At 35.9% G+C, this 16201-nt stretch overlaps 1 protein-coding gene across 1 annotated transcript in view; it reads right to left on the reverse strand.

The window, feature by feature from the left end:
- The window catches only part of MBOAT2 (membrane bound glycerophospholipid O-acyltransferase 2), a 92581-nt gene that overhangs the window by 5367 nt on the left and 71013 nt on the right, over positions 1-16201 (reverse strand). Inside the window, exons 6-11 of the mRNA XM_080585973.1 lie at positions 15755-15809; positions 14747-14930; positions 8944-9136; positions 5913-6016; positions 5507-5571; positions 468-600 (exon numbers count right to left, since the gene is read on the reverse strand). Of these exons, the coding sequence (XP_080442099.1) occupies positions 468-600; positions 5507-5571; positions 5913-6016; positions 8944-9136; positions 14747-14930; positions 15755-15809 (734 nt within the window). The remainder of the gene's footprint in view (positions 1-467; positions 601-5506; positions 5572-5912; positions 6017-8943; positions 9137-14746; positions 14931-15754; positions 15810-16201) is intronic.

Genomic DNA, 16201 nt, shown 5'->3' on the forward strand with positions numbered 1-16201 from the left:
CTTCACTACAGATGTTTATCTGCTGTTGAGGGGGAGAATTCTTTAGTTACCATCGTTATAACAGTATTGGACAGAAATTAGGGAGGGGATGGAGTCTATAAATATCTAGCACTAACCCTCAAATTTCAAGCTAATGATCATCAATGATAAGAGAGGCTTTTTCAGAATGATCCCAGGTAACACCTTGTTTAGCATGGCATAATGACACATGATCAGTTACAAGAGAGGAAGAGTTTACACAAAAGATATGCTACAAAGATGTTATAGGATGTGTACATTGCTTCATTCTGCTGATTACTCCCTCTTTGTAATTAATCATTCCCACTGTTCTCATAAATAAAAAGTAAACACTATCAGACATACTGTTTGTGTCATCTGTAAAGCACATCTCTGGACTACAGAACATGGTCTCAATTTTCTTTCACAAAACTACTTATTATTTAAGAAGATACTTGGTTGGTACTTACAGCTCGTGCTGCTAGTGTCATTAGTACTCCTGTTAAAAATGTTAAATAATATCCCGGGTAAACCCCATGCCAAATGGCAGAAAGGATGAACGTCTGGATCGTTGGGCTGAAGGTGGCTCGCTCATAGCACACTCTAACAAATGAAAGACAAACCAAGGTAAATAACATGAGAGACAGATCATCAATCTCTCCTGTTACTATTTATACATTTATACTTTTAGCAGGTTCGCCTCTAACATAATATTTGCAATACAACTGCAGTTTACTATTATTTAATAACATTGCCACTAAATTATGACCTAGAGAAAATATCTAAAGCTACTCACAGCTGCAGATGTAACCCCTCAGTGCTAACCTAAGCTGAGTGCCATCATTTATGGTACTTATTTATAGTGAAGTGATACAGAAGCATCCAAAGACAGGTGTTGGTATTAATAAGGGATCTTGAGCCATCTAAAAATATGTTGAAAAGCTAGACTGGAAGGCACAGAATATCCCACAAGCTCTTGCAGTAAGTCCGATATATATTTTCCATAAAATGGAATCTGCTTATGGGTGAAGGGGAAAAGTAACAACTACCTTCAATTTTGAGTAACAGAGAGACTGTAGTTGTACATGTGTGTGTAGGGCAATCAGGTGAGCATGATGATGAAGTGATAATTAATGAGTCTAGGGATGCAAGAATATTAAATACGGAGAATGCTGAACTTCGCTGTTTAAAAATTGAGACTCTGAATTACTTGGCAAGGTCCTACAATAAGGAGTTCTAGAAGGACAAAAGGAAAAAGGAATCCAAGAGCGGTAGTAGCTTCTAAAAGACAACATTAAATGACACAGTGACAAACCATCATGATGTGGAAGAATGATAGGAAGCATGGTAAGGTCCTGATATGGCTTCATCAAGAGTTCTTTAATGATCTGAAAACCAAAAAGCAATAGGAAATATGGAAACAGATGCATACTAAAGTGAAGCAAAAATAAACAGCACAAGCATGCATGAACAGAAATCTAAGACTAACATATAAAAATGAGTTTTAACTAAAAAAAGGGCATTGACACCAATATGTGAAAAGGTTTTTATAAATACATAGCATGTAACAGGAAGACAGAAGAGAATGCAAGTCTACTATTGAAAGAGGAAGACAAGCTAATGATACAGAAAACCGAAACATTCACTATTTATTTAACTATTTTACTACTACTTCCATATATACAAAAGATTGTTAAGGCTAAGTAATACAGTTGGTGTTAAAAAGCAGAAGGTAAAAAGACAGAAGCTGAACAGGGAAAGATCAAAATTGTATTCTGCTAATTTATTTCAGACAAATAGATGTGGTGAGTTTTATCTCACTAGCTCTTCAGGGTGGGGCACCAGTACAGCCCCCTCCCCTCACCAAAGGGCTTGGCTAACAACAGCTGTTAAGAAAAGAATGTGGGCCTTAAGTAGGGTGCAAGTGTATACCTGTGTAAGTAATACACTAAACTATCTGAGGTCATTCGCCCAAAATAGATAACCTTAATGAAGAAAGTAACATTGGCCAGATTAAACAATAACCAGGAATTTCAAAGAGACTTTTGAAACAAAGAAGGTGTCAGCCTGAAAGAAGTACAAAAGCAGCATGAAAAGTTGCAACAATTCAGAGATGCCTTGGAATAAAAACACCGGGAGTCAAAACCTGGTTTCACGCTGCCAGAAGTCACCCCACGAGCATCATGACCTCTGCCAGTGCCAAGACAGAGCAGCCTTCCCAGTGGCCACCAAGTAGCCTTCATCCAGCAAGGGGAATGTCAGTACAGTAAGCAATACACAGGGAGCAATATCTCACCCCTGTCAGCTGCATTCATGTGAATTCGTTGCCTGCTTTCCTAATTGGCATGTGAATCAGCAGGTTCACATAGAACTGGGGAACTCAATCTCCCACAGGCAGCGTGCACAAGCAGGGGGCCCACACTTCGAAAAAGGAGGTGTGTTTTTGTAACCTGCAGGGTTTTTGGCATGTAGGCAGGCTGCATGTAACTGTGGGCATGTACGTGCATTTTTAAAACTCTTTGGGATTAGCTACAGAAGAGGGTTTAGAAATTTGTTTATTAAGTCACAACACCATGCTCTTACAAAATGTTACCTGTTGTAGTACTGACATGAATCCTGAATGTGTATTTCACTGACTGCTGGTTAATTACGTATCATTAATATATTGATAAATGGCTTAAAACTCCTTTTTCTTTAGTTTAAGCTACTTTAACTGAGCAGATTTTCCCCTGTAAGGAATTCAGGAGCTAAAAACCTAACTTCATTGACTAATCAATCATCTATCAGTCATATCAACACAAGTCAGGCAAGATACGTACTAGAAACAATCATCAGGTTTCAATTGCAAAGAGTTAAAAGTAAGCTTAAAAATTCCGCTGTGGATTTTTCAATAAGAATTTCTGTTCAAATGCTTCACTTGACATTCCTAAAAGCAAACCAAGGTAGTAGGGTCCTTATAACAGGCTCAGAAAATCTGTTCAAGTGTGGGTTGTTCAGGTTATTTGTGATTTGCTCTAGCAGTGGGAAGATGCATCAAGTGCTCAGCAAGGTACTGTCCTCGGCCTCGTTCTATACGTTCATTACTAGCTTGGGTGGTAGGCTAAGAAGTGTGTTTTTCTCCCTGTCTTCCCTTCCTTCTTTATGGGAGGGAAAGTGAGGTAGAGAAGATGTGCGTTGTATTCTCACCAGATAAAGAACTAGAATCCAAAATTATCTTTGACAGATTTGAAATGGTTTGAAATCGGTAAGATGAAGTCCAAAGTCTAGAACACCTCAGAACAGTGGAAGATACAAACCAGTAACTGCCTACGTAACGCTACTGGAAAAGTAATGATCATGAATATGAAACTATGGTATGGAAAACCTGAGTATCAGCTGAGCACGAATAAACAGTCAATTGCTGCTGCAAACAAAGACAGATGCAATACTGATGTACTAGCAGGAGTGCTACCTAAAGAAAAGAAAGGTAATTAAGCCATTTTAATAATTCATTCTGCCTGTAACAAGCCATGGAAAGACCTTGGAGGTCTTAGAAGTACTACATCCACTGTAAGAAGTCTGGGAAGAAGCCAGAAGAGAGAAACAAGGACCACTGAGGTTTTACAAACATAATTAGATGTTTCCTTTGAGGAAAAAACAAACAAACAAACAAACAAAAAAAAAACGAACAGGGTGAGGAATTTCCCAATGAGGAAACATTATCATGATATATATATATTGTTGATACATGCTAATGTGTAAATATCTATTTTGAAATGTATGCTTCTAACCATAATACTTTTGCACTGCTATATTTTCTGATATGCTCATTAAACTTTATGATGACCAGTTGACCAGTTAGCTGAATAACAGTCTTTACAAAAGGTGTTTTTTTTTTTTTTTTTTTTACGCACGATCAGGGTTTAAAACCTGTAATTCTGATGGCTTCCAAGAGCATCAGAAAAGAAACAGAAACAATATTTATTTATTTTTGGCAGTTCTGTATTTCTTGTGAGGTAAATATCTAAGATTTTAGGTACTTCTATGAATGGAAAATAAGTGAGATATTAAGTTTTTAATCTTTAAAGTAATGTATGAGCTTATCTTATTTAAACTGCTGTAGCATTGCAACTAGCAAAGTGATAGGTATTCGTATCATATATTCACTGCCACTACTTGTAGTCTTTGCATGTAATCATTAAAACAATCTTTTACTCAAAATTTAACTTTAAGAAAAATTTCCACCTTTCTCCCTTTCACTGTGGCAAAAATCAATACGTATTTGGACTATCCTCAAAGATTCTTCTCCAATTGTTCTAAAAATATTTATTAAAGAAGATGCATTAATTTCTTTTGGCACCTTCTTTTACTGTCACCCTAAGAGCAATGGATTCGCCTTTTTTTCTCCTTTCAATTCAATGGAAATGGTAACATTTTCTGCAGTAAACCAATTTTCCTTTAAAATCATTCAATGTAAGAGTTTGAATGGTTACTGAAATATAACCATACTAAGTATTAATACTGATAAACCTCTATTCTATATATAAATTTAAAACTTACTTTATTAAATGATACACTTTTATAACTGTGGCATACAATTCTTCATTGCTGTCCTAGCAACAGATTCTAGGGCCTATGGAGCCAACTAAAATATTCACATGAAATTCTATTTCTGTTGTTTTTTTTGTTTGTTTGCTTAAATTTTATTACTAAGTCAGATAAATACTCAGGGAAGAAATTATGAAAAAAGAGCACTGACTATAAAGAAATTTGATGGAGGCAACTTCCTGCTGCCAGCCATCCAAGAATGAGATAAAGTCCTCGGAGTGATCCCAAGATGGGTGTCTAGGTTAAACTTGCACCTGTTTATAAAAGATTATCTATGCGGAGACTGGAAGAAGGGAAACAAAACCCGTGTACTACTCTCAAGAATACTTTGTTGTTTTACTTTCTAGTTACCACAAAGAAGTGGTAAAAGTAGAATGATTTACTTCACCGGGCACTATGCCTGTTTCCCAGACAAGGGAAGAAATGCATCTGAGGGATATTCATTTGCAAATTTTTTTTTGATAGCACATTGTACGGTTTGATATTTCCCATGCACCCATTACAGAAGGAGTGCAAAACGTTCTCTCAGGAAATGTATGGAAGTTCCTGTATCACTGTGTGAATTCAGAACTTCCACGTGCTAGAAGCCAAAAATGTATGCTTTGCCTACTGCTCTCAGCTACATGCACAGCTTTGAATGGGAACAGGGAAAAAAGAAAAGAGATTCCTCTGTAGATTAATACTTTTACGTTACCTATAGCCAGTGGTGAATTTAAACAGTTTCCATCACTAGCTGACAGTTTACTCTAAGTGATCAAAATTCAGAGGCTTTAATGCAAGTATTACGAGAAGAATGTTCCATGCAGTTGCTAAACAACTGTACTGTTTTGCGGGCTCTAGCTTTAAGTGCTAAATTATCTTCAAAGAAATATTTATTTTAGAAACTTCTGTGCAGAATAGCTTGCCTTTAAGAAATAAATACCTTTTAAGCCAAAGAGCTGTTTGGATATTCCAGTTATCAAGAAACATCTTGAAACTTGTGGAAGACTGTAAAACAAAACAAAACCAGTTATTTCAGTAATTGTGAAACGTTACAAAATATTCCAGAATTCTGGCATATAAACTGCTCAAAAAGTATTTTGAGATTAACTGAATAAGGAATTTACTCAACTATTTATAAGCACAAAATATTTTGGAAATCAACTGACAAGTAAAACATATTCAAAGCAGATTCTATTTTCTATTCTTCCCTAAGGGTGTGAACTTGTCATTTCTGATTTAAAACATAATCACTATCTTGATAAACAAAATGCTTAGAAAACGTTAATGAAATTGCAATTAAATACATACATGGGCAGGTATTTTATTTAAAAGAGCAATGAACAAACCTCTATTTGCTGGATTCTCAGATTTGATATTAGGTCCCAACGTGTAACTCCATTTTTGTCATAGCCTCTAAAACCAAACCCTGCTGCATTATTAATTGCATCTGCTGCAATGGGACAAAAAGAAACAAAGGAATTATAAACTGCCTGTATTACAAATATTGTGCAGTACACAGCATAGAGCTTGTTCAAAATATTTGTGACATTTCAAAGGCTACGCACAGATTTTTAAATACTGAGGATCACTGCATTAGATGCTTGAACAAACAGAAAACAATCCAAGCAACATACTTGCTTTCAATTAAAAAGACTTGTACTGAAGCAAAAGAATGGGTGGCATTGCTATCTGCCTCCCAGTACAGATGCCTCCCTCTCTTATACAGCCTACTTTGATCTGCTTGAGCAATTTGACAGAAAAACAAACTCAATGAGATGCATCAAGACTATGAAACAGGGGCTGGTTGCGATGACTTGAGACAGCAGCTCAACTCTCAGGTACATGCCTTCAATGTTTGTTATGCAGCAGTAGTGATGGGTAAAGCCCAACAATAAACCTGCACGATTCCGTTAGGTGTACATTCACAGCACCCACCACATGTAACCAGTGAAGACCTAATAGAAGTACACAGCAATTTACTAAGCAGTGCACAATTTGTCAGACTTCCACTGATGGCACAAGGCTGCTGTTTACATCCCACTTCTGAGTGTTTACAATGCACGTCAAAGCTCAAATACTTCAAAACAAACAATATTTTTCTGCAGGAAAGCAGCTACCATCATGTGGATTGTGCAGGGAAAAGCAAGAGGTCTCATCCTGAACACCGCCTCTCACTTTTAGTACTCACCTCAGGCTCTGCTTTGTCAGCTCAGCCACTAAAACTTCCTCAGCTGAACTTCTCAAATTAGGATGGCCACTTACATGTAGGCTGGAGCCCTTCCCAAATATTGCCTCTGCTGAGCCAGGCGTCGGGTGCATGCACCCAACCACCATAACCATGGGGCACTTGGCTACACCAATGACCATGGGGAGGAGAATGCCCATTGCTCTCACAATTCAAAGTAATCCTAAGGAGTTGGAAGCAAGGAAGCCAAAAGGCTCTGCAGCAGCAATACAGATCAAGTCCTCCAGTTACAGGACATTAGCCCTCTGTGTGAGCTCACAACTCTTCCAAAGCACTCTAATCAGATTGTCCCTTGCTTTTTAAATTACAACTAGCAAGGCAAGAAAAAATCCTCAACTTTTATTACTATATTAAAAAGAATTTATTTTATATAATAGTGATACGTAAGTGAAATTCATCAATTCATTTTCCTTTCTTCTCAACAGCTTTTTCAAGGTACTAATCCAACATACTCAGAAAATAAAAGATGTGATTGATCCAAACACTCAAACAGTTCCTTTCCTGAAGTCGAGTTTCTTCAACTATTCACAGGACTTGAAGAGGCTGACTTGAAGATGGCTGATTTGATTTAATACAGGGTAATTTATAATATTTTTTCCCTCATCAACAACAATTTTAAAAGATATCTATCTGGTATAACTGATGTCACCTGCAAACATTAGACAACAATTTTACGCTGTTAGAAATAGCTGAATACATGAACTCCACAATCCCTTGCTAGCTAGAGCACAAAGACTACAGCTAGAGTAGTCATTTTATTAACTAGCATTTAGTAAGTATTCAGTTTATTAACAGATCTTTTTTCTTAAGTGCAAAGAATAGCAACGTGCAACTCAGAAGTATACCATCCAATAAAAACGTTAAGGGCTCTGCACATTCAACTCACACCATTATAAGTTTAGATGAAGGAGAAAGTTGAAAAAAGTTACTTAGCAAACCGAAAGTACAGAATTGATATGGTGTATTTTTGCAGTAGTTTACCAAAACAATGCTAACACTACACTGCTAGCAAACAGAAGTAGAAATCTATCTGAAGAATGACAGAGGGGGAAAGAAGAAAATTATTCATTTTTCAGCTGACTCCTGCTTTTGACAGATGATGATACTGGTGCGTAAGACCATAATATTCAAAAATATTTCATTCCACAACAAGCCCCAGAATTACTATATCCAGGCGTGCTGAAAGCACTTCATTCATTGACCGGGAATGAAACCAGCAGCTGTAAATGAGTCATGCTGCTCTGCTACACTGAGCCTTTCTTTATTGCATTGTTTCCCACAGATTTTCTCTCCAAAGACTTATGAAACAAATATGTAAAACTGAAGAGGAGGAGGAAACCAACGAAATCTGTTTTGTGAGACACATCCAATATGCCAACTTATATAAATACAGCATTGTTTTTCTTTTTTTTTGTTTGTTTTGTTTTTATTTTAAATAACATGATATGAAAAGCAAAACATAGTTTAAACTGTATCATCTATTCAGTGTCTTAGATCAGTGACTATGGGTGTCCTGTCATTTGTCAACTAGAATTTTTAGCAAGCAAAGACTAAAAATGAAGTGTCATCCATCAAATTCTGGAAAAACCACTGCGAACACTACCTACTATTAACAACACTACTACACATCTGAATTTCAATATACTCGTTTTCCCTTCATGCTTGAAAAAAACATCAAGCAAATTACTGCTAACGAACCAGAGAAAGAGGCTAAGAATAACTTCTCAGACATGCTGAAGGCAAAGAATCAAAACAAAAAAAAAAAACCATAAAAGCACCCCCAAGGACTGTACATCAAACTAGTTCCATAATTTTTAAAAAGCAAAAACACACATTGCTCATTAAAACACTGTCACTCTCCAAAAACCCTCATGTTTCACTCAGATTTGTTCAGTAGACCATGATCTCATTTGCAATACTGTCACAACGTTGTGCTTAGTTTTATGATAGGTTTTGTTTCACAAAGAAAAGACATCATTCAATACATTTGACAATCCCTTGTAATACTTAAATATAATAATGTTTGCCTAAGGCCTCAAGAGGGCACTGTCACTTTTTAATAGATACTTAGCATGCAGCTTCTCAAATGAAACTCAATACATATAGCTGTGGGGTTTTTTTTCTGTACTTACCTAAAGTCCATGCAAAATAATATTTGGGTCTGGCAGCCATAAGAGACACGTATAGGTAGAAAAACCTTACAGGCCATGATGCTGTAGCTCTGAAGTTCTCATCAATGTTGTATTCCACAGGCAAAGTTTTTGTAATAGTCATGTGAAAGAGTAAGGAGAGTCCGCAGATTAAGAGTTTCTGTGCCACAGCTATCTGAAAAGTTTAAGATAAGAGACTTTGTAAGCTTTGTTTTTTGTTAGTCTAATGGAAACAAGGGCAAGTTATAATTCTCCTTCCCTAAACAGATGTGTATATACATCAATTTTTCAGTAATATTTACTACCAAATTTAAAATAGATGGTAACAATTTATAGAGGTTCATGAAATATCCTTATCTTGATTACACTGTGAGCAGCACATCTTCTGGCAAACAGAAAAACAAATTCAACCACACCGAGCCCCTACAAGGCCCTTTCAATAAGGGGAAGATCTTCTGCAACACCAGTTTCTATTCCATTGTCAAATTACCTAACCAAGTAAGATGCTAAGACATCGCAACAAAAAGAATATAACCTAGCACAGAATGAGGTGAGTACAATTATTGCAGAGATTCCAGAAATAATGGCAAAATTTTAGTGCATTTTTGGTAATCTTTGGCGTAATACAGGTGTTCAATTGCTGCCCAACTCAATGGATCAATCATCTCTGTTGGATTATTACAATATCTAAACCAGTAAAATAAAGAAATAATTTATGAATTTACAACCAAAATGCCTCAGTACTATAAAGATCTGTTTTCCCAACTAGAATGATCAAGCTATAAGGAGGCAAATAATACGCTCACAGACATGTTAAAAATAAGTTCTTCAGTTAGAATCTGGACTCAAATTACCCCAAAATTCAGATTTGCTGTAAACACCACAGTAAATAGTATGCTATTTTTAGGAAACCAGTATTTCTAAGTTTCTGTTATAAAATGCACAGAGCACTAATGTACAACATTCCCTGCTTTGAGTAGTTAGGATCATCCATATTCCAAGGGTGGACAGCACGGTCTGTGCAAATGCCTAAAGGAACACACTAACCAAGCACTTCTAGATGAGAAGTTTGAGAGCTTGAGCATTTAAAAGTAATTAGCAAATTTTTGTTGTAAGCAAACTCAGTATTTAAATTTAAATATTACAATTTTAATTTATGTTATTATTCTATCAACACTAAACTTGGCAGGAAAACAATCAACACAGCTATTTTTCTTTGAAGCATTGGAACAAAAAGATAACCAAAAGCCTTTTTCTGCCCATCCTGCTTCCAGTACACCTACCCAAACCTTTAAGGTCCTAGTTCAATTCGAGTGCAGCTACACGCACCTAGCTCCAAAATAAAGAATAGCTCAGTTCCATAATGCAGAATACAGCATTAAGTGCCCAACTGAAACCATGTTTCTGCAAGATGCACAGTATCAAAGATTCCCTCAGTCACACAGGTGCATGAGGTGGTACAGCCTGATCAAAAAATCTGGAAAAGGTGTAAAATGGTAACTGCTAACTTTAGAGACTGCATGTATTTCATGCGGATCGCCAGAGAGGATTAGAAAACCCAGCCAGTTAAACAAACCAGCTGGATAATTCAGGAGGCAACTACCTATCAACAGCTAAAGCGGGGTTTTAGTTATTTTTTTCTACTTTTTTTCTAATAATCTTCTTTTCACTATTTTACTCTATTACGAGAGTTCAAAGTAGAAAGCATTAGCTTTCTAAACGTGTTCCTTTGTTTTTCTAGCAACTATTAATCCTTCTCCTTCTTTGCAAGAGCAAAGAGAAAGTTCAGTTGGCATAACTTCTTATCTTCAGGAATTTATATAGAAACAAATGTTGCTCAGTTGTTACTAACACTAATCAATCTTTGATTTTGGTAGGCAATATCTAATACTTTAAAAAAGCTGGCTATTCGTAAATACAAAAAAGTATCAATCCTAAACAACGAAGACAAGTTGCAAAGACTTAACTTCAATGAAATTTTCAATGAAATTCATCTTAAGAAAAAACAATGAGCTCACACAGCTGTACTTTTACAAAATAAACTCTTCAGTTTTCAATCTGTAGTTGCAGAACTCCTATGTACTGTAGGAGGAAGGTGTTTTTATTTAAATGATGCATTTCTACATTTTTTTTAGCAGCAACATTTAACTACAGGGACGAGTATAATAATATCCAGACACAACATGACATATTATTTAATTTTGCTGTTGTTGTTTTGGGGTTTTAAATACTACTTCACTCTATCCTTTTAAGTCCCAGAACCCCAATCAAGCATGCTGACACCACTCACGGGGATCAGTACAGGTGTATTAAAGTCCTTCGCAAACAAGGATGGAGATATCTCCTGACCCTACAAAGACTGGGAGCTGCGGTTTCAGGACTGGTTTAAGCAGAGTTTCTGAAGAACAATCCAAGCACAGGCTGCAATGCAAAGAAGCAGTCCTTTCTTTTTTCCTCACCTTAGCTGCAAGTTTTTCCTTCTGGTGAGTCAGATTAGGGAAGCAAATGAGGTGAAATGGTAGCCTTTGCAGGTTTTGACTTTTTTTTTTTTGACAAGCTAGCTTTAGATGGGATCAAATGATGCGAATCAGATCACCATGCCATGGAATGCACATTAGCATTTATATGATAAGCAAATGACTCGGAAGCCCCAAGTTGATACTTGGGTTGGCCTCAATAGATTATAAAATTACAGCCTGAGACTTGTTTAGCATACTCAAGTTGTGAATAAATTTACACAGAAACAGAAGCCCTCACCTGACACCACAGTAATCTATTGTTCAATTACCCATATAAATGCATTCGGTAAAGCATTGATTCACATCATTTTACTTAATCAACTAAGCTATTGATATTAACTTGTTTGCCAAGGCATAAATGGGTAATAACTGGATTTCACGTTCATAGGAGGATTGGTTGGTCTTTATACGGATGAAATAACTACTCTAAAAAAGTTTGAAGTTCATTTCATTCACTCTTCAACGTTTTCAATGCATCAAGTTGAAAAGTAAAACCTGTTTATTGTGGAATAACTCAAAAAGTGCACTCCAAAATAATTGTTTTGTTAATGAATTAAAAGAACATCAGCTGCAGGATATCTTTCACCTCATGTGAAGTAGAATATACAATTTACAACAAAAAGGTAGAAGGGCCTGCCTCATTAAGTTTTGATGAATAAAAATTGAGCATACCTGTATAAAAATATCAAATATGATTAACACCGAGAAGGGAAAAAGATATTTAAGGTAGAAAACAGTGCCAGGAGAAAAACAAATGTGCATAAATCAGATGGCAATGCAAGCAGGTTGAAAGCTGGATTCCTAATCAGTGAAAGGAGTTCCAGAACAGCTTTCTAATTGAGGCAATAAACACTCACTGAGCTCCAGATTATACAAATATATCGCTGTATGAACAATATAATGTATATAAAATACATATAAAAGGTAGAAAAGGATCTTCTAAGTTTATTTGAATATTTTTTGTTGTTGTTCTTGGCTGATAAACAATAAGGAGCTCAATATAATATTGAAGTATGTTAAAGCATATCATTTTGTGGAGGATAGCACCTCAATTAAAAATTACAGGTAATTAAGCAAGAACTTTATAACTTGTAGGAAGAGTCTGCATAATATGCAAGAAAGCAGATATCTGCTGACAGGCATCTTGAATTTTAAGGGTAGCCATAATAAAAAGAAACTTACAAAGACAGATATTAATTTCTGAGAGTTGACACCACTTTGAGCACCAACAATTGATAGCTTGCAAGAAGGCACAATAGGAGGGATATAAGAAATAAGTTTTAATATGCTGACTTGATTCATTTAACATGCAATGAGCACAGCAAATATACTAAACCAAGTTAATATCATGCAGTCAACACACAGTATAGAGGAGGAGGCTGCCATGAACTACTTTTGTTATATAAATTATAATTAACAAGAAATGAAGCTTATACTATTATACTCAACTCAGCTGAAGGATTTTTTTTCATTTACTATATTAACATTTGCTGATCCCCTTTATATTTCATTTTTTGAGTTACCTAACAATTTATTCTTCTTGAAATAATTAAGTAACAAGGAACACATTTAAAATATTAACATGAAGTTAATGGGCTGTAAGCATTCTTCTAGAACAAAACAATGAATACTTTAATTGATGCGGCAAATGCAGTAAACAAATTATATCATCCATATTTCTCCAAAAGCACACAATACTCTCTGGTGTTATAAAATGCAGCCAGATTTCTCTAACACCAGTCAGGAGATGAAGTATCAACAGCATAGACAGCTTCTCTTTATTTTTTATGTCAAAAGCTAATGCAGCATAAATCGCAAAAAATGTCAAGCACTTTAAGAGCAATACATTTTAAAGAAAACTGCTTACCTGAAAGAAGAATATGTTATAGGTTTATGCTTTTATTTTTATTGACTTTGTTCAAATCACTAGCAAGATTATGTGGTAAAAAGCTATGAAGACCTACCAAGCACTCAGTAGATGAATGTCCAGAAGTAGTGATATTGACAGATCTGGTTAGTTCCATTTATTTGCAATAAATTTACTACACAATATTTTTCTCCAGACATAGGATTTTAGTACATAAGATGTGATGCATCTGTTGAGCCAAGAGGACGTTTAAAAACAAGAGTGCAACTTTGCCAATACAACATATCAATGCAGTCTACGGACAGACTGTGAAGTGCCCATCGATGCAAGGAAGTCTCATTTGTCCTCCTCCCTTCTTGACTACTTGCTCAACAGCACATTTTTATGACCTTAGGTACTTTGTCAACATGTAAAACAGTTTCAAATATTATCATCCTCCAACCACTGGTTTACATTCCTGTGGTGCAAGTTACTACAACCACACGAGGCTCGTAGAACAGAATGTGCAAAAAATCATCACCCACATTCAAAGGATGGAAGTGGATAGACATCCACTTAATTCCTTGGATTAAAATAGAAAAGTAACAAGCTTTGGGAGCTTTTGATTTTAACTGCAACCATAAAATCTCTCTGGTAAAGAAAGAGTATGATCAAGAGAGAAAGTGTGGTCAACTGGACTTTCTTCTGTACAGATGTGTTCTCTTTTCCAACAAAAGAACAAAGAGAAAAGAAATAGACTGTATGGATGACAAGCCATACAGTTACTTTTTTTTTTTAATCTGAAGGTGTAGTAAAAGATGGACTGTCCATTACAGTATGCATCTGTTTTAGATGAATTTGTAAACTCTCCACAGCATTATTGCTAGTCCATCTTTTACTACACCTTCAGATAAAAAATACATCCATCCTTAGTATATCTCTAGAAAAATAAAAGCAAAAAAGAACTATTTTGATCAGTATTTTTTAACTTAATGCATATGAACGTTTTCTACTTGCTGCATGCAGACATTAAAAAAGAGTAGCATTCAAGAATTTTCACTGAACTTTGCTGGAACTGTTAAGATGTGCAGTTCGTCCTTACCAGGACACTTTTGTACACGGTATATGCTTTGAAGAAAAAAGATACATTAACTGCTTCGTCAAAAGATGGCTTTTTACCATATAAGCTTGGTAGGAAGCACCAATTTCATTTGCTTTTGTCCACAAGATCCAGACTGGAAACCATGGAGAAAACCTGCCCTAAAGAATAAGTATTTAACTTTTGGAACAGAGAACTGTACTGTTGATGAATGAACTCCAGATACAGCTCAGAAGTTATGCCTGTAAATGAACAGTGCAAATCAAGCTTTTCATGCAATGATTACATCAGCATCGGCACTGCAAGAGTCATACATCTTACATTTGGAGAAGGATCCGTTTGTTCATATTTTGTATCTTCCTTCCCATTTGCTTCAGACTGTTGCAGTTGGTACGATCTGCCTTCAATGAAATTAATATAGTCTTTGTAAGAGCATAACGGGCCTGCCAGGATACCCATGAAATTACAGTTGTAACTTAAATACTCCAGTAGACTTGGCATGCGTCTGTAATTCAAAGACAAGCAGCTCGTGAGATGGCATGTGTGTTTCCACAAAATTTCCACAGTAGGAGAAGTCATACTGCATGTCATTGCTCACTCTCATTGCAACAAGAACGAAACGCAGAAAAGCACTTCATGTGTATTTTGCAATCACAACTTAAAACATTCTAAACACAGCATTGCTTTCCAATCTGTACTGAGCATTTTCAGACTCATGTCTTTAACTCTGGTGACTTTCTCCTTGCCCTGAGGAGGCATTTGACTGAAGTTGAGACTGGGGAAGGAGAAGGAAGGGTGTTCCCTAGGTGTTCAATTGTTTCTGTTTTCTTTTTTCCCCTCAATAACTGAATCAGTAAACAAAGGTGTGTGTTAACTGACGATAAATTAAGTTAAGCAGAATTCCTCAAGTCAAGACTGTTTTGCCCAGGACAACATATTATTTTCAAGTCTCCTGAATAAAGAAAGGAGAAAATGTAAGTTAAATGCTGAAAAACAGAAATTAGACAAATATGTTCCTTCACCAACTACTTTATATGTGTACTAAATGTTAACTAGTCTCCTATCTGATCCGGCATTAATTTGCATATAATGCATAGAACTTTGTTTTTATACTTAAGAAAAACATTCCATTTCAAGTGGTATTTTCCAGGAGAATAAATGCGTGTAATTAAGTTACAAATATACAAAGCATGGACCTGTTTTAGATGAGTTTGTAAATTCTCCATCTTGAACATGAACTGCAGCGATTTCATAAAGCATCAATAAACACACAAACCACTGGCTTCTCCCTGCCCCTAAAACTAAACTCTCAGATCACAGAAAGCCTACCTTACTGCCAAGCATCTTTGTGATGGTGTCAAATCTTCATTTTTTCGAAACATTCCTAGGGAAGAGCACAGGGAAAAGGAAAAATAAAGAAAAGGTAGAATACCACAAATTAATTATCAGTGTCTTTAATCAGTAGAGCAAACCTCATGCTACAATGTATTTTTTTAACGTCCTCAAGTACTTTCAGAGAAATTATAACACGTATAACCGCTGAAATTGGATTGAACATTTCTTACCATTGACAAAATTACAAAATTTCATATTCTCAGTTACATCCAACAGTGCCTAAACCTGAAACCACACAGATTTCAGGGAAGTGTTAAAAAGTCTTGTAATAAGTTTTGAAAAATACAGTTCCCTTACATTTTTAAGATTTCAAAATGTACAGGTTTCAAAACCTTTTACTACCAGTCAGGGAAGGCGAACTTCAAACCCCATTAACCCAGC

The sequence above is a fragment of the Anser brachyrhynchus genome, assembly GCF_964034855.1.
Source record: "Anser brachyrhynchus genome assembly, chromosome: 3".
Lineage (NCBI taxonomy): Eukaryota > Metazoa > Chordata > Aves > Anseriformes > Anatidae > Anser > Anser brachyrhynchus.